General features: G+C 41.8%; 1 protein-coding gene across 1 annotated transcript; it reads right to left on the bottom strand.

Annotated features, from left to right (window-relative positions):
- Nucleotides 1-3,183: 3,183 nt before the first annotated feature.
- On the bottom strand, nt 3,184-27,939 carry LOC104529521 (neural-cadherin). The gene is made up of 20 exons (XM_010173860.2): nt 27,815-27,939; nt 26,212-26,398; nt 25,909-26,052; nt 23,914-24,197; nt 21,346-22,963; nt 19,324-19,417; nt 18,364-18,548; nt 17,549-17,781; nt 16,246-16,523; nt 14,908-15,122; nt 14,489-14,616; nt 13,519-13,646; nt 13,248-13,380; nt 12,985-13,165; nt 9,489-9,655; nt 8,573-8,837; nt 7,602-7,782; nt 5,201-5,454; nt 4,122-4,276; nt 3,184-3,672 (listed from the first exon to the last, which is right to left on the bottom strand). The coding sequence occupies exons 1-20, from the start codon at nt 27,914-27,916 to the stop codon at nt 3,271-3,273; spliced, it is 5,334 nt and encodes a 1,777-aa protein (XP_010172162.2). The 5' UTR covers nt 27,917-27,939; the 3' UTR covers nt 3,184-3,270.

Consider the following 27,939-nt stretch of genomic DNA (forward strand, 5'->3'; position numbering starts at 1 on the left):
GCAGAAGCAGGTACTTCAGCAGTAACTACCACCGCTACTAATGTTAGAAAATAAGTCAACTATTTGTAGTTGTAAAACTAAAAACTCCAGGCTAAGCTGCAGGTGTAAACTACACCTGTAGTTTGTTTGCCCTTGAGTACCAGGGGGCCCGTTGTCTTTAGCCTGTGCAAGTCCAGGGACTTTGTATGAACTTACTGACGGCTGCGCCCTTGAAAAGGAGCTGAAAGACTGATAGAAGGAGAACATCCTGCCCTAGAAGGCGCTGAAGGCTGGATAATTGCCTGAGAAGGATGAAGTCAGCAAGAATCTGCAGAAACTGGGGGAAAGCTAAATGCAGCAGGAGGAGATCACGACCACCAACTCAATTAGAGACCGAACATATTTACCTCCCCCCGTATCAGAGCATGCGCTCTGAATTTTTGTGTACTGTGCTCTTAGAAGGTCAGCGAGAGCGTTTAAGCCAATCGAAGCAGAACAGTCATGCATATGGATAGTGGCTGGAACAAGCTCATCAGTGATGTATAATTGTGTGACGTTTTGCAAACTCGGTGCGCTAGATTTGTGGTGATACAGCCCTGGCACCCAGCACTGAATAAAGTAATGCCTGATCTTTAATACACATCTTGTGTTAAGGAGTTTTATTCCCGATTTCAGTGACACAAAGACGTCTTCATTTACACAGTCCGTGTCTGTCTGTGGCACTCTCTAAGCTGCAACCAACTAGCCGGGAGCTGGTTCTCAAGCTTTTCAGATATCCCTTTTCCTGGGATGTCAATGTCTGGGAGGTAAGCAGAAGCTTTAACTATTTCAATCATTTGCCTGAATTTCTCAAATATTGTGCCATGAAAAGCGTTCACAAGGGCTGCACAGCAAGTTTTCAGTGAATGCAGATCTCTTTTGCCCCAGTCGTTGCCATAAGCAACTAGGCTGTTTGTCCTTTCTTACAGGGCTGCTACCCATCTACTCAACAGCCACAAGCAAAACGGGATACTGCATCAAACCAGTGCCCCATGTGGTCCTTTCTCAGTCTCAGTCCATTTAACTGTCTAGCTAGACAGTGAGCTCCCAGCCATAAACATTCTGCCTTGGACCCAAGCAGACAGAAGAACTTTCCTCTTTCTCAGTTGGAAGACCATTACATGCCCTGACTCCAATGCAATTTGTTTTCTTCTGTTGTGTGTGTTACTTTGTGTCTTTGGTTATTTGAGGAGGAAAAAAAGATAACTACTGCTTCAACTTTCCTGAGTTATTGTTTAATGAATCCATATGTAAAATGTTCAGTTTCAGAATCTGAATTACAAAATAATCCTCTGGGAGATCATAGTTAGCCTGTCAACATTATCTGTAGCACATTGTTCTGATTAATCTCTTTTGGAAGAAATAGTTTACCAATAATTATGCTGAGCTTTACTTGATACCATGTTCCAAAGAGGCAACTTAATAAAGAGCAATAAAAATGTGTATGCTGGTTCATGAAGGTGTTCTAAGAGTTCAAGACTTGGAAGTTGCCTTACTGAAGTTCTGGGGCTCAACAGTTTTCATTTGCAACACAACATATGTAATATCCCTAGATGTAAGAGATTTTGTAGTATCTCAAAAGACCACACATCTTTAGAAAGTAGGAAGAATTTACATTAAACAAGATGTGGCTATATGTTAATATAGCTATAATATTTATTTTTATGACTTTGTAAGAACAATCAATGCCCAGCCATTTCAGACTTTGGCATGAACGAGTAGCTTATACTGACTTTTTGCTCCAAATCTAATAAACATTGCTATTTTAGTATCATTTATATGAATAATTTTATGGAATGAATGCAGATTGTTTTATTCAGTTCACATTTTGTTTTTGTTCAATCAATTTTCAGTGTAAATTATACTTATTCTAATAGTATAAAAATCATCCTTCTGGGTACAAAACTAATTTGTATTTGCATTTTTTACACCAAGTAAAATGATGAACAGTGATGGCAGACTCAATTTTAGAACAATAACTGTAAATTAAAGGAAGTGTCAAGACTTCAATAAAAAACAAACATTGAATATCTTGTTGTCCCGATAATTTTAAAAAAACACTGAGTAGAAAACAATTTAAAATAACCTTAGCACTTCAGAGTTTTCAAGCACTGTGTAAGCACCTATTAACACTCACACATCACCCCAGGCATTGGGAGCTGTCCCTGTTTCAGAGAGGTAAGAAAGGGAAAGAACAAGGTGGTTTACCCCTGGTCGTAGAGGTGAGCATTCAAGTCAGTATTATATTTCAGAAGCTCCCGACTCCCTTTTGATACTCAAACCACAGTCCTTTTTTTGCAGGGATGGGAGTAGGAGGAGGCAAAGGGGAACAGGGTAGGTTTCCCATGCTTTCCGTTTGAGAAACCTGATTTCTACAATGACTGTCCTGATGAAAAGAGTGTGGTTCCAACTTTTGCCTGGTTTCCCTTCTTGCTTCACTTCATGCCTGCTATCACCTCTTCTGCTTTCCAGCTGTAGACTGAAGATGGGTTCCATGTGGAAAGCAAAGTTGGAAATAAAAGCTTACTGAATTATAAACTTTTCCCAAGTCTTACCATCACTTTTAATAGCATAAAATTGTCACTCCAGCAAAGTGGTATTCACAGCTAGGATCTTTCTACTGTTTTCCCTGTTTTTCTTTTACAGGTAATTAGAAAAAGGGTCAGACAGAAAAAGTCTCACACGGTTGGGCAGCCTGTAATAGTGAGTGAGGTGGTGTGTGTGATGTCAAGGGAGATTACAGTTTAGGAGGATAAGACAAAAGATGACAAGAAAACCATAAATTTAAAATGTTTTATATTTAACATTTGTAATAATTATTTCACAGTCTAAAATGAATGCAACTTAAAAAAAAATGCCCTATCCATTTCTACCGCCTGATTGGAATCATTATTAATACTAGGGAGAAAATAATTCAAGTTTTTGCATCCAGGACAATTCTAGTAAGTCACTGTGGACTAAACAAATAAAAAGGGATATTACAATGCTATTCAATACAAATCCTACATTTCAAAGTTTTAAAGGAAATTCATTATTTAAAAATCTTTGCACTTCTATAATTAACTAACTGTTTGTACAGTGTATATAAAAATTGTTGAGATTATAATTTCTGGGAAAAGTGAGTATATCATACTACTGTAACTAAAAACTTGCATCAAGTAAGTTACTTGATGTCCCTTATATATAAAAAAGGACATTTTTAAAAGTAGTGTCCATATGTCATGGCAAGATTTCAAGTTCCTTTAACTCTGGCTACAAATGTTCATTTGAGACCTTATAGAGTTCTTTAAGCTTGTCAAACTTTGACCCCCATTCTTGGAGGCAATCATAATTTAGATCTTCATCAGCACAAGTGGAGTCTAAGGAACTAAGGCTCCCTGCTAGAGAACACTGCCCTTCTAAGCAGTAAAAATGAATACTGTCAGCTGGAAGACTCTGTAGATCATTGTCTGCATCCCAGATGATTTGAGAAACATATTCCTTGAAGTCTGGGACACTGGTAACAGCTGATGGTGATTGTTTCTGATGTGCATGTTTTGGGAGTGAGTTTATTTTTGGGTCAGTGGGTGTCCTGGAGAGTGGAGCAGCTGCCCTCAAGGAGAAGTGGGAAATGGTATGGAGAGGTTTCTTCAGTTCATCTATATCGTAAGCATTCTGTGAAAAAAAGAATGCAGATATCAGAGAGAAACAACACAAAAGGAAACCAAAAAATATCTTAAAACTCAATGCAACACAAAACTAGATTCTGTGAGTTTTCTGCAAACTGAAGAAAAGAGAGGGCCTAGTTCAGGTAACACCAAATCCCTTTGCATACTCAGTCTTCAGCTAAAGCAAGAACGCTGTGTCCAGAGCAGTCCCTTCAAAGGTGGTCACAGATGACCAGCATCAGGAAAGGTACAGATTGGCTTGAAATAGAAGCCTCTCACTTATGAGTAATTCAGGTTAAAAAAAAAAAAAAAAAAAAAAAGCCAATTGGATAAGGACAGTAAGTTAAATAAAAGGTTAAAAGGTCTGGGAAAGGAAGGTGAGGAGAGGTTGGATTTACAAAGACTGGATTGAGGAGAGGTTGGATTTACAAAGACTGGATTGAAGTTGCATCATACCTGGTCACATTCTCCACCTCCTTCTTCATTATAATTGAAGACATTTTCTCTAACATCCTCCCAGCTTTCACGCTCTTCAGGAATATGGTAAATTCCTCCTTTCCGAAACCCTGAGCTTCCCCACTGACTCCACACGGTGTAGGAGACCAAGAGTGCTGGAAGAAATAAAGACACATATTTGTTATATGACAAAGTATGATACATGATAAACAAGTAGTTATATGACTCCTGAGATATTAAATCAACTCTTAATTTGACAACCACATCCCCAGGTAAGAAATGCGCAATTGTTAATACGTAAACAACTTATATTCAGGAATGTAAAGAATCAACTATGTATATTACATCATAAACTTCATTAAAAGGGTATTTTACTTACCTAAAGGAATCCATTTAAATAGAAGGCATTTTGGCCAATCTCTGGCCTTTCACCAATCCTGAGTAAATAAGACACCCAAAGTAAGTAAAACACTGTTTTAATGAAGGTTGCAAGTGTAATATAATCATGGAGTCTTTACTGTTCTGAGATGTGTAAGCAGTTTTTCTTTAGCAATATGAGAAACAGTTTTATGGTGCTATTAACTTCCCAGCCAAAGTGTGCCTGAAACTAGACACAGTGTGAACATCTCTTTCTGCCCCACACTCTTAATGAGGCTTGCCTGTTAAGATCATCAACTTTCCAGAGAAAGATCTCTGCCTTCCTAATATGTGACTAGCACGTGCTAGCTGTAGGTCCTACCTAATACAAATGTAAGGGCTCAGGGCAAGTGGGTGTTTCAGGTGGATGTGGCTGCACACAGATTTGCACACACAGATGGAAAGCTCTTATTTAAGAAGGATTCAAAATAACTGATTCTGAAAGAGAGAAGTCTTAAATTTGCTTAAACTGTCTTCAAAGCAAGTAAGCTGTAACTATGTGCTGATGCCTGTCTTTTAGCATCCTCAAATAAACTCCCAACTGGTAATCTCCAGAAAAATTGAAACATAGATCACAACATCCATGGGTAAAGCAGACTTGACTCAATGGAGCAAAGTACAAGATTAAAAAGAATGAAAAAAAAAAGTACTTGCTTTCCTACCTAGGAAGACGAGGAGGCACATGCTGATTGCCAGAATTGAGCCAGAGCTGAGTCCAACGGGTCTTCCAGCCTTCACCTGGCTAATTTCACACCACCTTCCCTTGTAACCTTCAGGGCATTGGCAGATAATCTTGTCTTGGGATTGAGCCACACAGGTACCCCCATTCCTACAGGTCCAGTGTCCACAAGGTGATGAGGTACAGTGTCTGAGACCTGTAAGGTTGTCAGTCACTTCTACTTTCCCAGCTGGACACCTGAACAACAAAAGCAGAAGATACGTTTTAGGCAGGCAAAGCACCTGGAGTTGTACATTGTTTTGTGCAAAGTTTGTTAGTGTTTCTTTACAGCAAATAATTAAAGTCTTTTCAAGCAAACCTCAAATCCACATTGAGAGTATGAACTAGATGTAAACTTTAATGTAGTGAGCTAGTAGGCTTACGAAAACATGAACATATGTTCTGCTGTCCCCATCCAGAAGATCTGCAGAAGACCTTCTCTCCTTCCTTAAAAAATGAAGAGGTCTGTTAAAAGAGGAAGGCATCTGTTCAGCTTCTGAGAAGACTGACCCTTTTCCTACAAACACGTAGAAAAATCCTGCACCTGGGTCAGGGCAATCCCAAGCAGAAATACAGGCTGGGCAGCGAATGGACTGAGAGAAGCCCTGAGGAGAAGGGCTTGGGGGTGTTTGTTGATGAGAAGCCCAAAATTGCTGAGCTGGCAATGTGCGCTCGCAGCTCAGAAGGCCAACTGTGTCCTGGGCTGCATCAGGAGGAATGTGGCCAGCAGGTCAAGGGAGCTGATTCTGCCCCTGTATTTCACTCTGGTTCAGCTCTGGGGCCCCCAACACAAGAAGTACATGGACCTGTTGGAGCAAGTCCAGAGGAGGGCCATGAGGATGATCAGAGGGCTGGAGCACCTCTCCTATGAGGACAGGCTGAGACAGTTGGGGCTGTTCAGCCTGGAGAAGGGAAGGCTCTGGGGAGACGTTTTGGCAGCCTTTCAATACTTAAAGGGTGCCTAAAATAAAGCTAGAAAGGGACTTCTTACAAGGGCATGTAGTGATAGGATGAAAGGTCACAGTTTCAAACTGGAAGAGGGTAGATTTATATTAGATATTAGGAAGAAATTCTTTCCTGTGAGGGTGGTGAGACACTGGAACAGGTTGCCCAGAGAAGTTGTGGATGCCCCCTCCCTGGAAGTGTTTAAGGCCAGGTTGGATGAGGCTTTGAGCCACCTAGTCCAGTGGAAGGTGTCCTTGCTGATGGCAGGGGGTTTGGAACTAGATGGTCTTTAAGGCCCCTTCCAACCCAAACCATTCTATGTTCAAAACCCCTAGAAGAAAATGGATGCCTGAGATCAATGAGATTAGCAAGCACTTAGTACAAGCTTTGTAATATTCATCTGGGCCTTTGGGAAAGAGATATCACTGACCTCCTCAGAAAGACCCATCTCATCTTTTAGGACTTTAATTGGCAGAGAAAATGATTTCTTCTGATATGTAATCAGAGAGGCTGTGCAGGAATACTGTGAGGAGCATGGACCTGCTTTCTGAAGTCTAAAGAAGAAATACTATTGAATAAATGGAAGAGCCTTTATATTGTTCTTTCACAAGTGGACTGAAGAAGGGAGTGTCCCAAGGCACACTTAAGACTCACAGCTCTTTCAGCAATGAATCACCAGGCCTCAGAAATGCAAATTTTGGCTGAATTGAAGGAATTCAAGAGGCACCTTCTCCCAGTCCTATGTGTAAGTATATTTGGCTTTTTTGAGCAGAAATGCTGGTATTTTGATTTGCATATTTTAACATATGTTTTGAAAAAATTCTTTAAAGAGTGGATCTTCTCCAAGGAACTAACTGCGTAGGATACCAGCTGATGGGCTTTGGTTCTGGCCCTGGGTAGCCAATTTTAACATCCAGTTTTGTAAAAGTCTAATTTTGAAAGTTTTATTGTTTCATACAAAGTATGACTAATTTCAACTTCTTCACAGAAAATGTATGTGTATACATATAGCATATATGCAGTATATATTTTATACATATATGTATACACAATATATACAGACTATATCAAAATACATAGTATTTTCACACAGAGTGGCAGAAATCAAAGCTTTTGCAATCCGTTTTTTTTATGAAAGGGAATTTCATTTCCTCACTGTCGTGTGATCTTCTCACAATGGGAAAAAATAGTGGAGTAAATAGGTTCCATGTTGGACTTGCAGGAAAAGGCAAGTTTGGCTCATGATGGGAGATGAGATGGTGAATAGGATTTGTCATGGGGATGCCTCTCTCTGGCCAGCAGCAGCAGGGATTTTCAGGGTAAAAAGCAAGTTGCCTGACCTGTGGTAGAAAGAAAGAGCTTCCCAACCACCCTTCAGTGAAAATAGAAATTTAATGTACCGGCATTCATATTTTCTCCACAGATCTACGCAAAGAAAAGGGCTGTAACAGGGCTGGCTGCTGCAGGCACTGGAATAGCATCCCATCGTGACACCTTGTCGCCTGAGAATTAAGCCAAACTCTGCGCTTTTGCTTTCCACAAGAAGCGGCTGACCATTCAGCTGGACATCACGCATACAACCTGCATCAAAGCAGAGGAATACACAGAGAAATACATTGAGTTAACAACTTCCCCACCTCAAGCCTTTCCCCCAACACATATACAGGGGATCTTAAAGCATTGTAGAACACTTAAAACATATTTTATAAAGATCCTTATACTGCTTATCAGTTTTATTTTAGAAGAAGAGCTACAGGACATGTGCTTATGTGCCCTGGCCAACCTACAGATTGACAATACTTCTCCAAGACAGCCTGGTTGTACCAATACAATGATTTATCAGAACTATACTATGAAAGAGAAGAGCTCCACTAAATTAATCTAGATTTAAAATATGATCTTAAAAGTGGGGCTGAATGAGAAGCAACATAATGGAAAAAACTGTCTTCTGCTGAGCCACAATCTCCAGTCCCAGGATTCCACTCCAGGAAATGGAAAGCGCACCATGAATTGCCTTGCAAATCCTTCTCCTACCAGGAGGTGCTGTATCTGTACTTTAAATCCTTCTGAGGCAAAAAGGGAGTGAAGATCACAGAGTTCCCTGCTTGGGTCCTCTGGCATGGGAAATAAAAACCTGAAGTGCTGTTTTTTTAATATCTACAGGAAATCTCACATCTTCACTACGACTAGATACAATGGCAAACAAAGAGTTGAACATTGTCTCTGAATTTCTGATTAGAGGAGGTGGGATTTCATGGGCACAGTATTCTCCATGGGAATTCTTACCTGGGTTTTAGACTCTCCAGTACACTCAAAGATGCCACTTTTAGGCTTTAATTCCCCCCTTTTAGGAACCAGCCATATCACTTACCTTGGAAATTGCTCTCTGAATGATTGGGAAGGCGGTTTCCTAGCACGATGCTTGTCCAATCCATTTCAAACCATCTTTTTGTACCCAAGACAGAGGTCACTTCTTGATCACCTCCACCACTGTTAACACGCAGGGTAAATTCATTGTTGTAGCGCTCCATGGTCAGAAGAACCCACTGGCCATTGTTTATATGTAATGTCCTCATTCTCAGAGAGTGATTTTTGTCCCCCAAGCTGAAGTTAACACTAAAGAAACCCTCAACCACCTAGAAGATGATGATGGAGACCTTTAATAATAGAAATGCACTTCTAAATGTTATTACACAGTCTTGCATCAAATTTTTAAAATTAAAATTACACTCTTGTTTTTAAGTGTTTTATTCCCAGATAAAAACTAGCACAAGAAAACTGCAGGTCCAGAAATTATCAACTCTTTTCTTTACAGGCCACTCTTTTAACTCAGATGAACCTTTTTATCAATCTTCTCTCTATTGAAGTCTACCTCTAAGTCTTCCCAGCTGGCCCTCCTGTTACAATTGGAATAATTAGCCTCTGTCTTGCTAATATAATCCAGACTGCTTTTTTCAACAGCAACAAAAATGTAGAGACAAGTTTTTTAGCCAGAGACGGATAAAGCAAAGGGAAAAGGCAAACAAGACAAAAGAGTTTTTATCATTCACATGTATCACATGCACCGATCTGTACTTTTTACAGTGAAACAACTAGAATCTGTGTTATCAAAGCGTAATACTGAGAAGGACAACACAAATGAGAGTAGTTACCCTCATGGAAAATTCTTGGTTTTTATTACATTAAAGAATAAGTCTCCTTAATCAGAAACTGCATCCTTTTCTCTTACTGGGGTACTCCATGATGAATTAAGAACACTGAAACAGGATGGCTTTGGGGCTGCTCACCTCCAGTCGGATGTATCCATTTCCATCTGCAGAGGCCAAGCTGAGAAGGGTGCTGTGGGAGATACGGGTGCGCACCATCAGCTGGATCTGAGTGCTGTGAGTGCTGAGGATGCTTCTCGGCTCATAATGGATCCAACTGTCCCTTCCAAAAGCCCATTCTGGAAGAGCTAAGGACAATACAGACAAAATCAAAGTGAAGATCTCAGAAATTACTGCTCACTCAGATCTCCACTGCTTGAGAGTTAACTAATTCTCAATGTCAGAATTTTAGGTCTTAAGAAGCTTTAACAACATAATAAAGCATCCTGGAAACTAAAGCATCAAGGAAACTACAGCATCATGGAAACTACAGCATCATGGAACTACAGGCCTGTCAGTTTGACTTCAGTGCAGGGGAAGCTGATGGAGCAGATCATCCTGAGTGCCATCACACAGTACATGCAGGACAACCAAATGATCAGGCCCAGTCTGCATGGGTTTATGAAAGGCAGGTCCCGCTTGACTAACCTGATCTCCTGTTTAACATCTTTATCAATGACCTGGCTGAGGAGATCGAGGGCACCCTTAGTAAGTTTGCAGATGACACCAAGCTGGGGTGGAGGTGTTGATCTGCTTGAGGGTAGGGAGGCTCTGCAGAGGGATCTGGACAGGCTGGATCGATGGGCCAGGACCAATTGCATGAGTTTCAATAAGGCCACATGCCGGGTTCTGCACTTTGGCCACAGCAACCCCCAGCAGTGCTACAGGCTTGGAGAGGAGTGGCTGGAGAGCTGCTCAGCAGAGAGAGACCTGGGGGTGTTAATTGACAGCTGGTGGAACATGAGCCAGCAGTGTGCCAGGGGCCCAAGAAGGCCCATGTTCCAGTGTTTCACCACTCTCATCATAAAAATTTCTTCTTTGTATCCAATCTAAACCTACCCCCTTTTAGTTTAAAACCATTACACCTTGTCCTATCGCTACAGGCCCTCCTAAAAAGTCTGTCCCCACCTGTCTTATAGGCCCCCTTTAAGCACGGAAAGGCCACAATAAGGTCTCCTCGGAGCCTTCTCTTCTCCAGGCTGAACAGCCCCAACTCTCTCAGCCTGTCCTCATAGGAGAAGTGTTCCATCCCTTTGCTCATTTTTGTGGCCCTCCTCTGGATCTGCTCCACCAGGTCCATGTCCTTCCTATGCTGGGGACTCCAGAACTGGACGCAGTACTGCAGGTGGAGTCTCACCAGAGCGGAGTACAGGGGGAGAATCACCTCCCTCGACCTGTTGGCCACGCTTCTTTTGATGCAGCCCAGGATATAGTTGACCTTCTGGGCTGCAAGGGCACATTGACGGCTCATGTCCAGCTTTTCATCCACCAGTACCCCCAAGTCCTTCTCCGCAGGGCTGCTCTCAATGCCTTCATCCCCCAGCCTGTATTAACACTGGGGATTGCCCTGACCCAGGTGCAGGACCTTGCACTTGGCGTTTTTGAACCTCATGAGGTTCACACAGGCCCACTTGTCAAGCCTGTCCAGGTCCCTCTGGATGGCATCCTGTCCCTCAGGCGTGTCAACCGCACTACTCAGTTTCATATATCAAATGATCAGAAGATTTAATTTCTGCACTCTCCTTTCCTCTCACTGTTTCTCCTCTCTCTTTTCTTTCATAAAGCATATTTTCTTTTCTCCTCCAGCTTATTCCCCTTGTATTACTCTTCCTATCCCATTGTTTTCTCTTGTTTACTTCTGCAGCTACAGGTTCTAGCTGATGAGCAGGGATGGATTTTCTTAGGACACTACAGTGACTCCTGTCCCCAGCTGTCTGCTCCTTGCTGCGAGCACGACTCAGCCATTCATAAAGCATCAGCTGAACACCAGCATTTTGCAGCCCAATATATTAGAAGAAGCTGGAACCAACCAAAGTTTTCCTGTTACCTCAGGATATGACTTATGGATTTCAAGTAATTACTTTCTGGGCACTTGGTTTGTCCCACAGTGGTGAGTGGCAGGGGCCAATACAGCAGTTGGGCTTTTGAACCAGCATCCCAAGAGAATGCAAAGCAGAGTAAGATTTAAATCTAGGCAGATGTTTATAAACCAGTATCATCTGTCTGCAAAACACCAACACAAATAACTGAACTATATTAATCATTTCCATGGTCATTATAAACACTTTAAACAGCGAGGGCTCCAGGCCTATAGTGTACCAATTACAATTCCTCACCCCACAGAACAGACAGAGCTTCTGATGAGTAATTTACTACCACACATTTTAAGTCTTTGTGTGGCAGATGGAGAAAGTACGAGAGGGTCTGGCTGCCTGCACAGGGTATTGTTGTTCTGTATACAAGAAGGAAAAGTGAGCGCATTGAGCCGAAAGGACATGGGTAATACACCATCAGTCCTGTCTATTAATCACAACACATTGATTCAACACTAGCTTGCACGTGCTCCTTTCCAGCTGCTCACTGCTGCTTATCCTCACCTGCATCTCGCTCAAACTACAGGACTGAGGGGGCTAATTCTCCTACAACACTACACAAAGCCCACAAAGTTATGAGGCAGTAGTGCTCACTATAGGCTGTTATGATCAACCCTATCGTTTGTACCTTGTACCTAGAGGGAGAAGGCAGACACAGGGCAGGTAAGGTCCCAATAAAGACCTGCAACTCAATTCTGATTTGTGCTTCAGAGCAATGGCTGTTGAAGGCACTACGATAGGGAGGACAAAGCCAACTTCAAGTGTGTGTCCGCTGTATCCTGAATGTGGCTGTGGGCTACTAGGAGCTCAATAATTTATTTCCTAGATTTTTGAATTGTGCTAAAATTTTTCACTTTCTTACAATGTCTCTGAGGTTTTCATCACCCACCCTTGCACGCTTTTGTTCTCTGATATGTATTTCATGCTGATTTTGTGCAGCATAACACATTTGCTGGAGCCAGCCTGATATTATGTCCCCACATGCACCCATTGCTGTGGTCTAGGGGCCTTGCACAACCTTCAACTCATGCCATTGAAAGAGGCAAATGCAATTATCCCCATTTTATAGGAGGAAAATTGCTCCTGAGGGCTTGAGGGCTGTGTCCCCAGGTTTCACAGCAGAGAACATACCAAGCTGGCAACCCAATCACTCTTATGATCACTGTAAGGCAATAAATAGTACTACATTAATTAAACCACATGTTGTGATCGTTACCATCAGAGGAAACAGATACAATGCAGAATGTTTCATCTTTCACCACCGAGAAATAAGTTGCTGTGATGAAAGGGACAAAACAACCCATCTGATCACTTGCCTCTCCTGTAAAGTAAAGCAGGTCTCAGCAAGACCCTCATCTGTGACATTATCTTTATTCAACAAGAGTTAGAAGGATTTTTACATTGCCGCAGATCTAAATCATTCCCAGAGTACAGCATGGCCTCATTAAGCTTCTCAGTTCAAAGTTGTGGCAAATTTAAAGCAGTATGTTTGATGCTGTACCCACAGATCTCCATCATTAATTTCTCCCTAGAACCTGCAGTACCTTTTTCACACGCTGGTCCAGCATATCCCGGGGAACAGTCACAGCGAAAGAAGTCCCAACCACCAACACACTTGCCATGGACACCACAGGAGGCCATTCCTCCTCTCTGACACATCTCATCCGTAAGGACACAGCCGGGTGCACTGTTCAAGGACTCTGCAGGGTGCTCTAAATCATAGACCTGGGAAAGGACAAACAGAAGTGTCACATCAGGTGTCTACAGTTAACAGCAGTAAACTCAAGACTGCTCTTAGTAGCCTTACCTGACTATCAACAATGACATTGCGGATGCAGCCAACAAACCCTCTGAAGAGCCTTTGTGAATCCAGGTAAGGCAAGGTCTTCTTAACTCCACCCAGCTGCAGGGGCTGATGGCCACTGAAGAGCCTAGCCAGGCTGAAGGGAAGGAGAAGGAAAGAGATAATTAGTGGCATGCAAAATACAGCAATTTGTCTGAATTCTTTTTCCTTTGCTATTTTGAGCAATTATGTTTCCAATTCATTTTGGCTTTTTTGTTTGTTTGGTTTTTTTTACCTCTGAGTTCCCACAGTCTCTTCAGAGGCTTCACAGGCAGACAAATCCATTTGGGAGATCTTCTTGACAACACTGTCATCACCTCTAACTGAGACATTTACGCAGTGGTCAAGAATCAGCTTCACTTTCTGGAGAAAGGCATTATTTAAAACAATTGCATCAGAAGACATGCATACATTTTAATTACACATCTTCTTTCACTTAGCAGAAGGAGAAATAGTAACTAGCAATTACAGTGAGGGAAACTTTATTAAAATAATAAAACACTTCCACATACTAATCTGGAAGGTTATTGCACATGGCATATAACTAAGAAGCCACACAAAAGAAAGATCTGACTCTCCCATGACCATGCCAAGTCACTGACGCAGTGGAGAGAAGATGGGATTTTCTTGGGGTTTTCTGCCAAATCAGAACCCAAAGAGACAATCTAGCTGAGGAGATGGTCTGGTCTGCAAGGCTAGCCATCCCAGATCCTGACTTGACCCCCAGCTTGTCTTATGGTGGAGAGGAAGGGGCAACCTAGCAGATGCCTTCACCAGTTTTATAGCAGCAAGACTATGTTCCCCTTACACAAAAGCCTATCTATGTCCTTTGCACTGCATGTCTAAAGTCACTTGGTGGGACAGAGTTTCCCACTCAGAGAAATTAAGGATATTTCACCCCATAAGTCCAGGAAGCATTTAGCCCCTGGATTATCACAACTCTGTGGTCTAAGTGATAGATAGGATCATTAAACAAAGAAAACAGCAGGGCCAATTTCAAGCTTCTCCAGGCCTTGTTTTGCTTCACTCCCTCAAGACTAAGGGGGCATCTAAGAGGACAAACTTCAATCCATGCTGTCAAAATGAAATGAAAAAAATTAAAGAGTGATTGATGAAAGAGCTCTACAGAAGGGAGGAAGGATTCAGAAGGGATAACCAGGTACATGAATTACTGCTTCCACAGGACTGTCTCTATTTACACTTGCCTTTCCATCATGTATAATTTTTATATTGTGCCAGCGGCGATCTGCAACGTTAACTTTTCGTGACAGCTGCAGGAAAAGTTCACCAGAGCTGTGGCTCACGGTCAGCGACGGAACACCACCAGAGAGCTCTGCAAAGAAAAGACCTTATTGGATACCCATGAACCATATTCCCACTCAAACCCAACTGAACCAGTTGTTACAGTTAGGAGGAGTTCTTTAGCCAGTTTTAAAAAAATCCAGCTTCTAACACAGTGACACAGGACACAAACTGGGCACACTGGCAAACTGTTCTGCATTTTCCTTATTCTCCAAAAGTAACTTTATGAACCTTTTTTTGAAAAAATCCCTATCAATTGTAAGTAGAATCTCAACTTCACACAAACACAAGGAGTAAATACTCTTTAAGCTGCTAACCTAACCTAATGCAAGGAAATCTTCCCGTAGACCAGGATGCCCTCGTGCCACTGGTCCGTGGTACAACAGAAGGCCATCAGCGACTTCAGTGATAAACTCTAAGGAGATGCGGCTCTCAAAGCAAGGCTTAAGAGGAGGGAACCAAGCATAACCGTGGCCTCTGAAGCTGTGTTTTGTCTGCTGGCAGTCTGGTCCATGGAAATTTGCAGAACATTTGCACCTATTAAAAAAATAAATAAAAGCAAAAATCCACCATTCAAGCAGAAGTCAAGAAGAGCTCTTCTCACAACAGGACTCTCCACTTTAAACACAGGAGCCTACATTGCCTAGGCCATAGTGAGGGTTAAGGATTAGCAAAACTCCCATCCTAAAATATTTCCTACTGACTTGTTTCATAGAATCATAGAATGGTACAGGCTGGAAGGAACTTTAAAGACATCTAGTTTCAACCCCCCTGCCATGAGCAGAGACACTTTCCACTAGACCAAGTTGCTCAAAGCCTCATCCAGCCTGGCCTTAAACACTTCCAGGGAGGGGGCATCTACAACTTCCTTGGGCAACCTGTGCCAGTGTCTCACCACCCTCATATTCAAGCAGCAATGGCAGATGGAGACCTTTACTATGACAGGGGCTTCTGCAGCTTCATTCTGAGCCCTGTCACCCCTATCAAAGTGTGTTCTTAGAAGAGGCAGACCAGTTGTTTCTGCTATCCAATGTTGGGATGACCATTTTTAGAAAAACATGCTTAAGGTTTACCTTCTGGAAGGGGACCAGGCTCATTCTGAGCTACTATAACTGCAGAATCACAGAATGGTAGAGATCATCTAGTCCAACCCCCCTGCTAAAGCAGGTTCACCTAAAGCTGGTTGCACAGGATCGCATCCAGGTAGGCTTTGAATATCTCCAGAGAAGGAGACTCATCATTTTTTTTTTTATAAATACCACTGTTTTTTTCACCTTCATATCATATCTATGATATGTCATTTTTGCAGAAAAAATGAGGCAAGGAACGTAGGCAGGAGGTTATTAAGTGACATATGTGACATGACTTAAATGTTTAACATTAATGTAGGTTGCACAAAACAAGAGCATTTTGCAGGATCATATTAAAGGAACCAGTTTAGCCTGCAAACTTCCCAAGGTTTTCCCAGAGACTATGATGCACCTAAGTATCTACCTGAACATAGAGGTTTGTTTGCAAGACCTGTACGTGACGTATAAAAAAACCTCAGATATGACACAATGAGAAGACATGCACTGACATCTCCCCAAGCTTCCAGCCCTCCTCCTTACAGACTGAACTAGAAGCACTTTGTTTGCACACCAGACAAAGCTTCACCAACCTGTAGCCCAAATCAGTATCCAGACATGTGCCACCATTGAGACAGGGGTTTGTCTGGTATGAGGAACAGGAAAGATGAGGACTCTCCCGAGCTGCACAACCACACAGGGCACGACTCAGGACTGTCACGGACACCAGTGAAACGCTTCCAGCTGTGGTTATGGTTGGCATATGAGTCTGTTCATTCTTGCTGATGCATCCGCTGCTATGAGTGCAGTTTGCAGTCACGCATTCATCAATGCCAATCTGGGTGATATTTATATCCAAGATGTTTTCCAGCTGTGGAGAACAATTGGTTGCATTCATCTGACTTTTCCACAGAGAGGAAGCTTACAACAACATCCATGAAAAGCCCATCTTACTCATTCTCAAAACTGGTTGCTGTGCGACTTCCTTCCAACATCTACCTCAATCTATCCAGCCAAAGGCAGCTCAGCCTGGCATCTGTTAAGGCCAAAGCCTTGGGATAAGTCAATTATAGTGCAAGTAAGCACTTAGAAGACAAAAATATTGTCATATTCATCATAAGCTAAGTGGATAAATTTTAATCTCTGATGGTTGTGATGGATTATTCACATAGCATCTGATCTGTATTTTTAATTTGGACTTCTGTCTTAAAAATATTGGGAAGGGTGGACAGGCACTAGGCAATGGAGAAATATCTTTTCTGGCAAGAGTAAGTTGGTACTGCAGCACTGATTTTAAACATAACTCGTATTTCAGCCTCTGTATACCAACAGACACATTTCCAAGAGAGCAAGACATTTAACTGTGATCAGTACTTTTTTTTTTTTTTGCAAGAGGGGCAGGAACTTTACTAAATTGTCAATGCACATTTCCAACCTAGTTTTCCACTGGAGAATTATTATTTTACTGCTTTGCCCTCTCAACTCAAAAATCTGGAATTTTTGACTGGTTTGTGATTTTCAGCTACAGGACATTTCTGTGTAAAAGACTATAAATTGAAATATTAAGACACCATGTCAAAAGCCAACAGCCAAAACCATCCTTTATACAGAGTTTAAAGGTCTTTTCAAGAGGAAAAATACGTTCACTTTCCTAAAAGCTCACTGTATTTGGGTGACTTAATATGTATTTATAGGCTGGCTTTTAAAACATTAATATTTGAAACTTCTAATGTAAGTGTTAAAGGACTGTTTGACTTCACTGATTGAAATGATCCATTTTTCTCACACATTACTTCCTCAGTCATTCTAAATACGTGCATTCACTAGGCAATGGATATTATCTGAAGAGACACAATGAGAAGGTGCTGTGTTTTCATATATAGTATGGACACTTACCCATGCTCTGGAGGCTGCTACGTTGCCGTTAAGTTTTTCTGCTTTATAATAGGGTGGACCATAAACTGCAAACCAAACATCAACCCCTTGGGTTTGACTGGCACTATTTAATACACTGAAAATGTGAACGTTTTCAAGTTGGACTGATATAATTTCTGAAAGCAGCTTCTTCATCTGGTAGTATTTACTCTGTTTTTCAGGGGATTGGGATATGAACTCCTCGGGAGTGATATCTGTAACAAAAGTTAAAAACCTGACAAACACATATCTTGCAACTGTTGTAGCAATAAAAGAGGAGCACCACAGGATAATATTGCACTAAACTGCAAATTGAAGAGTATTTTAATTTTTAGAGTCTGAAATTTTCCATGCTGGCTTCTGCTCAGGGTTTGTGTTTTCAAGCTTTTTGACTCTTATTAATTTTTTTTTCATTCTTTTAAATCAGAAACATGCTTAAGATTTTACTTTTTCACAACGATTTAAACAATTTGGTGAATATCAGGCAGAAACTTGTTGAAATAAAATTTTTTTCTGAAATATAAACTGCTGTTTTGTTAAAAAGTTGGTGTAGAAATTGTATCTTTATCTTCTGCATCAGACAAGCATTTCTCGCTGCCTTTTTTCTCCATAGATACACCTTCACAAGCAGTGTCAGAGGACCATGCAAACAAAGATGTAATTTCAAACCCTTACCTAGAAAACTATTAATGCTCTTCTCATGTTTAAGAGCATTAGAATTCTAATTAGCACAACAGCAATAGTAAAGAGGTAGAATTCAGTATTATGATCCTAATGTACTTCATCACATTGTTTACCTTTTATTCGTATAGAACCAGCATTATGGAGGGCATCATCTTTGATTTCCTTCACTATAACCTTTACAGTTGAGACAACATCTGGCCACACTCCATCAATGACTCTGACTCTTATGTTGTATGTTCCTGGTGGGGTTCCTTCTTTAATAGTCAGCAAACCTGAGTTATCATTAAGGATAAAGTACCTGTAATAAGAGTTAAGCCAAGGAACAAGCTATGAGAAGCTCAAAAGCTAAGTAGCAATTACCATCACTGCCATTTTTTCTGATCCACTTTATTTTGGGAAAGCTATCAAAGAAAGCAGATGTGTTCCCTTATGAAGGGACAGGGAAGAACAGAACTTTTTTATATTGCCTTCTGTTGGCTCCTAATGACTCTTCGCTAGTATATCAAGAAGGTTTCTTCCTGCTTCTATGCCATAGGAACTGTGTAGGAAGACTCAGGCTGCTATAACTGTAACTTTGGAAACAGGGCAAACTCAGAGTTTAGATACATTCATTGAGAGTGACAACTCTGTCAAAATCTCTGAATGGCACATGTACATCTCAGCCCCAGTCATGATACAGACACTTCGGTGTGAACACATCTAATACAAGTAAGGTCCTAAAACCAGTGGTGACATGGAAATACCAACTGTCCAGGAGCCTGGAGGAAGGAAGTTAGTGAGTATTTTTTCTGTAGTGGCTCACTGATACTAATTATGGGTATGACTGTGAACAGGAATTTGGAATGGTGTTCTAGCCCTTCAGGCAATGGGAAGTTGAAGGGTTTGACAGAAAGCATTATTTGCTGCGGCCTCATGCTCAGAAGGGCTTTTGGAGAGTTACACACAAGCATCTAACCAACAAAATGCTTCTGCACACTTGTTTTCAAAAAAAGGTAGTTTAAATACTTTTTGTTTTTGTGTGGGGGCATGTTTTGCATTCATTTCACCCAACTTCCATTTTTCTCTCCAAATACCTTGATGTTTTTCCTTCAAATTGGTAGATTTTGTGATCCCAGTCGTCATCATCAGGGGCATGAACCTGGCCCAGTACTGTCATAGGGAAGATACCTAAAACAACATACCATAAGTTGCACGGTCACATCTCTCACACATACACAAACAAGTTGTCCATTCAAAGTTTACTGGTTTGAGTCTAAAACCTCTACAAAAATAGTTATGATGGTTCCCAAGAGATGTGCACCAGTCTGCAAATACCACATGGTGTCCTGCTTATCGGGTGTTTGCTGTATGGCTACATAGATTGAATTCAACAGGTGGTTGCAATGAAAAGCAGACGAGAAGGAAAAAAGACAAGCCACCTCTGAGGAAACATGTAAGAGATATTCAGAAATTACATCAGAATTACTCATTTTCATTATTTTGGCTGCAGTATCCAACGAACTTACAGAGTGGTTTAGATTTGGATTTAGTGGTTTAGATAGGGATTAGAGTTTGGCAGACTAAACAACCAAAATGCTGACTGGTTTATTATAAAGGGCACAAACCAATAACAATTTGGAGGAATAGATAGAGAGAATGTCCAAAATGCAGTAACCAGGCTTATTTTGAGTAGGTGGTAAGACTTTGGGGTGAGATGGAAAGCAGCTCGTATTCTGCTGGTTTTGCATCCTCTCAGCAAAGCTCACAAATCAGTATTTTTTCTTTTACAAAAGCTATTTCTGAAGGAAAGATCCACAGGTATCTGAATTAATATACCTACTGAACTAAGAATCAAGGACACAGAAGAAAAAATCTGGGACTTCACCTTGTGAAAGGGAACAGCACAAATGCTGAGAACTGAGAAACAGAATGCAAAAAGGAGAGAAAACTGTACCTCTCCTGCAGCTGTGGCAACTTTAATTGGATATTTTGCAGGAGACAGTATATAGGATGCTCTGGTGATTGACTCCCACATTATATCAATTTAACATACAACATGGTAGTAGACTTCTGATTCTCTGTCCTTAATAATTTAAACAAAGATCTGAAGACTTCAACAGTCCCTCCCAGAAATTAACAGTAGAGATGAGTTTAACCTTTAAAGAGGCAACTAAAAGGGAATTCAGGCTTAGTGAAAAGATCAGGTACTCAGGCTACAAGCAGAGTTTCTCAGCAAATGGCAACCAGACTTGGTTTCAACTTCACAATAAGCTAAACTTTAGAGTGAGCATGCAACAGGCAGTTTCAGTACAAATAAATGGTCAACAGCATCTACTGAGAAGTAGTTTGTAGTGTGCCCACAACAGACAATCTATTTAATGTGCTATCAAACCATAGGAAACACAGCAGAGTAGAAGAGGAAGGAATGACCTGAGCCTACATGGATGCAGGCACACCTAACTCTTTTTACCTGTGTGGTTTATTTTGCTGTTGGGCTTATTATGTGAGGACCCTTTACTGCAAGAGAACTGCTAGCTAATTCCCACAGGAAGAAGGGAAAGGTGGTTTCTCTCACACTACCTGCAGCCAACATTCACAGAAAATGTAACAGCATTTGTCAGTTGAAGGCTCCTATGAATGTTTCAGGCAGTTTACATATGAGCTCAGCTTAAGAACTGAATTAACTAAAACTGAATTCAGTCTGGAGGAAGAAAAAGGTTTAAGGAGGAGGAAGATTCTCAGTATTCAGACTCATCACATCTCAGCAATGTTATTAATTTGTTATTCCCCCCAACCCACCCCAAAATGTTAATGTTGATGGAAAACTGCATCTGAAAACAAGAGACCATTACTTAAATTTGATAGAAACATCCAGAGAATAGCAGCCAGCTATGCTGTTCCTTCAAGGCTGGCTAAGTTTCTTCCACATACCAAGTGGCCCACAGTCCTGTGCCCCACACACCTGCTGCTCTCTGGTAGGGCTTAAGCAAACTTCAGTAGCAGCTCTACTAAGATCTTAGCTTATGTGGAACAGGACAGAGTCCTCCTGTGAATCTCACAGCTGCTCCTTTGACGTTACTGTCACACTTGGAAGCAAGCATCAGGGAGTGATTTACCATCATAGCTGTAAATGAGACATTCCATGTAGCCAGCAGAATGAGGGTGGTCATTTTGGTCCCCAATATTCACGGTCAACGTGTTGGTGGAGCTCATTGGTGGGATCCCACTGTCCGTGATCAGGATGGGCAGGTAGAACACTTTCTGCACTTCCCTGTCAAAGGTACGCAGTGCAGTGAGCAAGGCACTTCCATTGTGGAAGTCCTGCAAGTTGAAGTTAGTCAGACTATCAAAATCACTGAGAAGATGAAAGGAGAAAGGTGCTCCGTTAACAGCAGTGTCTCGGTCCTTAGCGTACAGCAATGTAGAGGTCTCATTCATTTGGATGACCTGTGGAGAAGCTGTGTTTTCCCAGACCACTGGGTTATAGTGAGCCTCGAACTCTGGCCCATTATCGTTTACATCCTGCAGAGTCACTAAAACAGTGGCACTGCCAGTCAGAGGGGGCTGCCCCATATCAGTGGCAATGACAGTGAGCTGGTATTGAGTCACTGTCTCATGATCCAGCAGTCCTGCAACCATCACCCACCCATCACTAGCCACAGAGAACTGGCCACCTGGGTCAGACTTGTTTAGCAGGTGGAAAGAAAACCTTCCATTCAGACCAGAATCCAAGTCAACAGCAGAAACCTGAACAACTTTGGTGCCAACTGGCGCATCTTCCCCCAGTCCGGCCACTTCATAGAACTTGGGGTAGAAGACAGGAGCATGGTCATTGGAGTCCTCCACATAGATCACACAGTGAGCAATGCTGAAGAAATCCATGTCCTCTGCTTTCACAGTCAAATTGAACACCCTCTCATGAGGCTTCTCAAAGTCAATCCGCTTCCGTAGCCGGATAAACCCACAGTTGTTCACTTCATCTGTCTCTATGGAGAACTTGCGGTCATTGTCCCCATCAATGATGCTGAACATCACCATGGCATTTTCTCCCTCATCTCTGTCCACAGCAGACACCACTGCCACCTCAGTGTTAATACTTGCATTCTCAGAGACAAATGCTGTGTAGATCCTTTGCAAGAAGACTGGAGCATGATCATTTACATCAGTCACCAAAATAGTGGCGGTGCCTGTCCCAGTGAGCCCTCCTCCATCTCTAGCCTCAACTACTACAAGGTACTTCTCTTCCTTCTCCCGATCCAGGGACCCAAGCACTGTATAGATAGTGCCGCTAACTGAGTCAATTGAGAACAAGTTCAGATTAATTTCATTTTGGACGTTCTGAATGATGCTGTATGTGAGCACAGCATTCATACCAGCCTTTGGGTCGTCGAGGTCCACTGCTGTCATTTCCATGACAGGAGTGTCTGCTGGAGAATCCTCTGGGACATGGCCCATGAAACAGCCATCCAACACACAGAGGAAAAGGGGTGCGTTGTCATTCACATCCCTCACTTTTATGATCACGTCTGCAAAGCCCGTCAGTCCTTCTCCACTCTCATCTGTTGCAAGAACAAGAAAGCGCCATGTTGATCGCTTCTCACGGTCTAACCTTTTATTTGTGCTGATCTCGCCTGTGTTCTCATTGATGCTGAACTCGCTACTGGCTCCCTGTCCGTGCAGGGTATAGTTAATGGCATTTTGATCAGCTGCTTGGTCGGGGTCTGTTGCAGAAACCTGGAACAAGCCACAGCAAGTAAGTGTTTATGTAAAAGAAGAGGGGAAATCACTGTTCTTTCGTTAATGGCCGTTGGTGTTGTGCAGGCTAAATAAATAGCATGCATTTTAACAGCAAACATCTATTGGTTTGAGTCATTCAGGCCAAGTACTCTTTCAATAAACATCATACACAGCCTAAAGAAACGAAAAGATCACATTTAGACAGAGGAATATATTCTACTTCCCCATATATTTTGGAAAGAGGATATAGCTGCAGGAAGAACCAAGTGGAAGTAATAACAGCTCTGCTGAGCACGTTTCATGTGAAACTCTTTGGAGCTGGAATGCAAAGGCAAAAAGGGGCTGTCTCTCCCTGAGTGAACAGAGGCCTGTGAAAACATGGTGGCCATGTATCCAAGCTGATTATCAGCACAGGCTGGAGAGAACCAGCTCTTGATTTGCACCCAGGGATTGTTTGGGAGACTGCTAGTTGGGCCAACCAAGCAGTCCTCATGCCAGGGACAGCTCTAACAACAAAACAATGATGATGATCGAGTTCCAGAGTCAAAGAACAATCCCTGGTAATATTTATTTGTCAATATAAATGTAACCAAAGAATCTGTGACTTAAATGCATGAGGTACACGTGCCAGCCAAGCTACACTTATGTAGTTGCTCAAAATATGCTAACTCTGCTTTGTAAAGGAAAGCTATCACATTTTTCAACATTTAGAATCACAGAATCATAGAATCATTTCGGTTGGAAAAGACCCTTAAGATCACCCAGTCCAACTGTTATTTATGCTGGTCAAGGGAACAAGCCCATCATGCAAATTCAACCGGGCTTTCTTTCTTCTCTTCTTTAGAGAAAGTTGCTAGCTAAATCCTAACACCTGGATCTGTGTGAACGGATGGGATTGAGTTGAACAAAAACTCAGGTTTTGCCCTGCTTTGTGCAAATTGCTTTACCTTTAGGACAAGTACAGGCAGATCTGTGAGCTCCTCCAAGACACTGCCCTGGTATTCATTCTGAGTGAAGACTGGTGCTTCGTCATTCTTATTGATGACACTGATGATGATAAGAGTGTGGTTTTCCCATTTTCCATCAGAAGCTACAAGCCGGAGCTCATAACGTTGTTCTTGTTCATAATCCAGAGGCTGAGCAATGAATACAGTTCCAACCTCAGGTTCCACATCAAAAACTCCTTTCACATTTCCTGATGTGATCTGATACCTTAGTTTGGCATTTGCACCTACAAAAGAAAGCAAATGACCAATGCCTGCCCACTCACTGAATGCTCAAATCCAGTTATACACAGTGAACATGTATCTAAGAGAAAACTTATTTGCTCAGTGTGTGTGGGAGAAAAAACACAGACACAGTCATAAACAGAAGGATCCATGTATGTAATTTGTGCACAGTTGATTGGGGGTTGGGTCTGCATTTATATTTACAAATACAATTTGCAGTCACAGACAAGCACCTGTTTATTGATGAAAGAATTGGTGTCTCTAATTTATTGTGCATTCATTTGCCAATAATAAAAAAAGTAACATGCTATTAAAATACTGCAAGCTATTTTTGCTCAATGTTTCCTAAGCCTCCTATTTCAAATTCCCATATTCCTTAACAACTTTTTTTTTTTAACCACTGGATGGTGCTAAAATATAACAGAAGCCCTCTATTTTGAACAAGAAATCATCTCAGAAGAACATTCCACCTGTACAACAGCAGTTGTTTGATTGCTACAAAACATTTAGGAATAAAAAAAAAAGGAAAGAAAATTGCTTGGTGCTTCATGCTTACTTATTTAAAAAGGAAAAAAAAAAAGCATCACATTGCATTCCAGGACAAAAAGTCATTTCCCAAATTAAAAAGATGAACTGCCAGGAATACATAGAACATTCAGCATTTTAAGTTGTGAGTTGTTTATGGATGAAAAGACTAGAGCAACATGGATGGCAAGGAAGTCAAAAGGCTGTGCTCAGCATTGTTTAGTGCTTGGAAGAGCTTGGCTGCCTTTGCAGCCTGCCTTTCAGCATCACTTGCCAGCTGCTTTCGCTAAATCCTCTCAAGCACACCAGTAGGGTTTAAATGACCTCTTTACTTCTCCATCACATGTACTGAGGGGCACAGGCATTTCAGCCCTGCCACCTAAAGGAATGGTCAACTCTCATCTGCTCCCAGCGACACACATCTCTGGGTGACAGACCCCAAACAGGCACAACACACCAGCTTGCTTTCTTTTTTACCAACGAGTTTGTTTTCCTCCAGCAAGTTGAGCTGGACCTACTCATGAAAGGAGCAAAAAGCCACAGCAGAAGCAAAGACAGGAACTGACTGTTGGTGCATGCTGTTGGGCTGGCTCAGCTCCTCTGGTCTCACTACACTGTAGGGGCAGTTTTACACCATCAGAGCTGATTGATGTAAGTGTGAGCCCAAAAAGAAGGTCTGGCTTTCTCTTTTTTCCTGCCTTATTCCTGCCTTCCTTTCTGGCCATGTCATCCCACATTTTCCGCTCTTTGACAAATTCTTCCACAAGCAGATTCGACTCATTAATTCACCAAAAAGCACACAGGATTGGTTTCCATGCAATAGTGATAAGTAAAACTGGCTCACAGGCAGCTCTGGAGAGCACAGGAGTCAGCACAAAGCAATCACATGCTCAGGAGTGAGTTTTTGTGTTACGTCTTATGAAGTTACAGCAGGGTTATGACTCCAGGTGATTTCATTCTGCCCCAAAGAGGTTGCCAGCTAGCTTTGACCTTTGCACTGGTGAACCTGAGCATCTAATGAAAGAAAATGCTCCCATGTGCCCAGAACTTCTCTCCTCACTTTCACAAACGCTTGAAATGCTTAATCATCCCCTGAATGCACAGATCTGTTTGCCTGTGAAGGAAGTAACCCTACACACAACACACAGTAATACTAAGAGGACAGAAAAACATGCAGGGCCCACTCACCCTCATCTTCATCATGCGCTGTTGCTGTCACAACAGGACTTCCAACATCCCTGTCCTCATCTATGCTGACCTCATACACTGACCAAGGAAATGCTGGAGTGTTGTCATTCACATCACTGACAAAAATCCTTACGTAGGCTGTGTCTAGGAAGGAGATGCAAGAGGAACACACAGACTAGAAATGGCAGAGGTGGAATACCTCATCATATTCCAGACAACCCACATACCCCCCAAGTCTAGAAAAGTTAAGGAACCCAATCTCTTATATCTTTTACCCAACAAATAATTCCTTACTAGTTTTACCTGTGTTGGGCTGCCCATGAACACCAGGTCTAGCAGAATCTGAAGAGTCCTGAGACTGAACTTCAATCAAGTAAGAGGCTCTTTTCTCTCTGTCAAAAGATGCACGGGTGGAAATAATTCCTGTCTCAGGCTCAATGGTGAAGAACTGGTAATCCTCACTAGCATCTTTCAATATTAAGTAGTGAACCTAAAAAGGAAATAAATAGTTAGGAGAGCTTGCATTTTCCACTTTCATTTGTATGTCCAACTGCTGTAACCTTACTCTTCCCTAGTAGCCTCCTGGGTCTGTCTGCAAAGTAGCAACACTCTGAGGAAAGATAATTCATCTGGATGTAATTTTTCTAAGTCTTCTGCCCATTTTGATATAAAAAACCCCAGAATCCTCAAACAGAAGAACATCTGTACTAGCGATATCAAGGCCCATCAAGCCCATTATTTAATCTCCAACACTGGGCAGTAAGAGCAGCTAAGGAAGATCATGAATAACAGAAGGACAGAGAAAGTATGGAATTACATTTTCCCTGGTGTCTCCTCAGCTTCTAGCAACTCACTGTGCTTCTGATCTCAAAAAAAAAAAAAAAATGAGGCTGAGAGTTTGGGTCCCATTCAACAGGACTGAACAAATAAAAATCTCCACTGATGAAAGCTATCTACATTTTCCCTTTAATAAAGGTTTGGTTTCCTCCTCTGAAAAAAACCCACCAACATTTCCACCCCCACCCCCAAGACAAGCCCAGAGCACTGCCAGGCAGTTCTACCACACAGGTTACTCTTCAGAAGTTGCAAAATTACAGTTACAGAACAGCGGATCTCTACTAGTAACCAGAGTTCCCTCCCAGAAGTGCTAGTCAGATTTTTTGAAAAGGCTCAGAAAGATGCACAGAAAATGAGCAGTGTCCTTCATAACACTGCTTTTTCCTAGTGTTGGGTTATTATGACAATGATGGTCAAATGTTGGTTTCACAAACCATTTGACCAATGATGACGAAATGAAATGTTATTTAATTGACCATATTTAAATGTCTGTGTTTAACTGACCATAATGACTGATGGTCAATTAAATAATGAGCTGGAGAGGCAAGAGTCTGGAAACATGTTCTGCAGCCACCTCCACTTGTCTTGCCATGGGAACAACTCTGAGAATCACGCAGCAGTGCTTTGTCAAAGTTGCTGGATCATTGTGGTAAGAATACTTAAAACTAATTTGACATTCTTAAGTAATTATAAGTGTATGAATGGACTACATGTAACAGCAATATTTGTGTGAAGGATTCTGTCTTCAGCGTACACCTGAGGAAATCTTTACACTTTCAGGTAAAGAGACTTGCAAACTACTCACAGCAGTACTGGCTGTGGAAAAAAAGTCTCGTGCACAAGCCAAGGTGAGCTGCTATGATGCAGGATCCCAAGATCGTGATCAGCATCTTTTCTGCCTGCATCCCATATTATGCACACCAGGCATATGCTAGACAAATGCGTGACAAGTGCTGCAAGAAGTGTTTGTGGCTCATTACCCTGTCATCTGCTGTCTGTGCACATTCTCGCTAATTACAATATTAAAACTTGCCTATTGGGAGTAAAAGAATTGGATGAAAGGTCAAACCTCTCCATGTAGGCCAGAATCCAAGTCCGTAGCTAACACCTGAACCACAGATGTGCCAACATCAGCTCCTTCTGGCACAGACACCTCGTAGTTAGAAGACATGAAGAATGGAACATTATCATTGA

Source organism: Antrostomus carolinensis, unplaced genomic scaffold, assembly GCF_000700745.2.
Source record: "Antrostomus carolinensis isolate BGI_N321 unplaced genomic scaffold, ASM70074v2 scaffold2718, whole genome shotgun sequence".
Taxonomy (NCBI): domain Eukaryota; kingdom Metazoa; phylum Chordata; class Aves; order Caprimulgiformes; family Caprimulgidae; genus Antrostomus; species Antrostomus carolinensis.

Excerpts from the sequence above, each read along its gene's own strand:
- LOC104529521 (XM_010173860.2), bottom strand. The coding sequence starts at position 27,916 with ATGTCTTCTAACTACGAGGTGTCTGTGCCAGAAGGAGCTGATGTTGGC. Across the intron at positions 18,549-19,323 it reads TTTGAAGGAAAAACATCAAG|GTACTTTATCCTTAATGATA; the intron begins GTATTTGGAGAG and ends CTCTTATTACAG. Across the intron at positions 16,524-17,548 it reads TAGCAGCCTCCAGAGCATGG|CTGGAAAACATCTTGGATAT; the intron begins GTAAGTGTCCAT and ends TGTTCTCCACAG.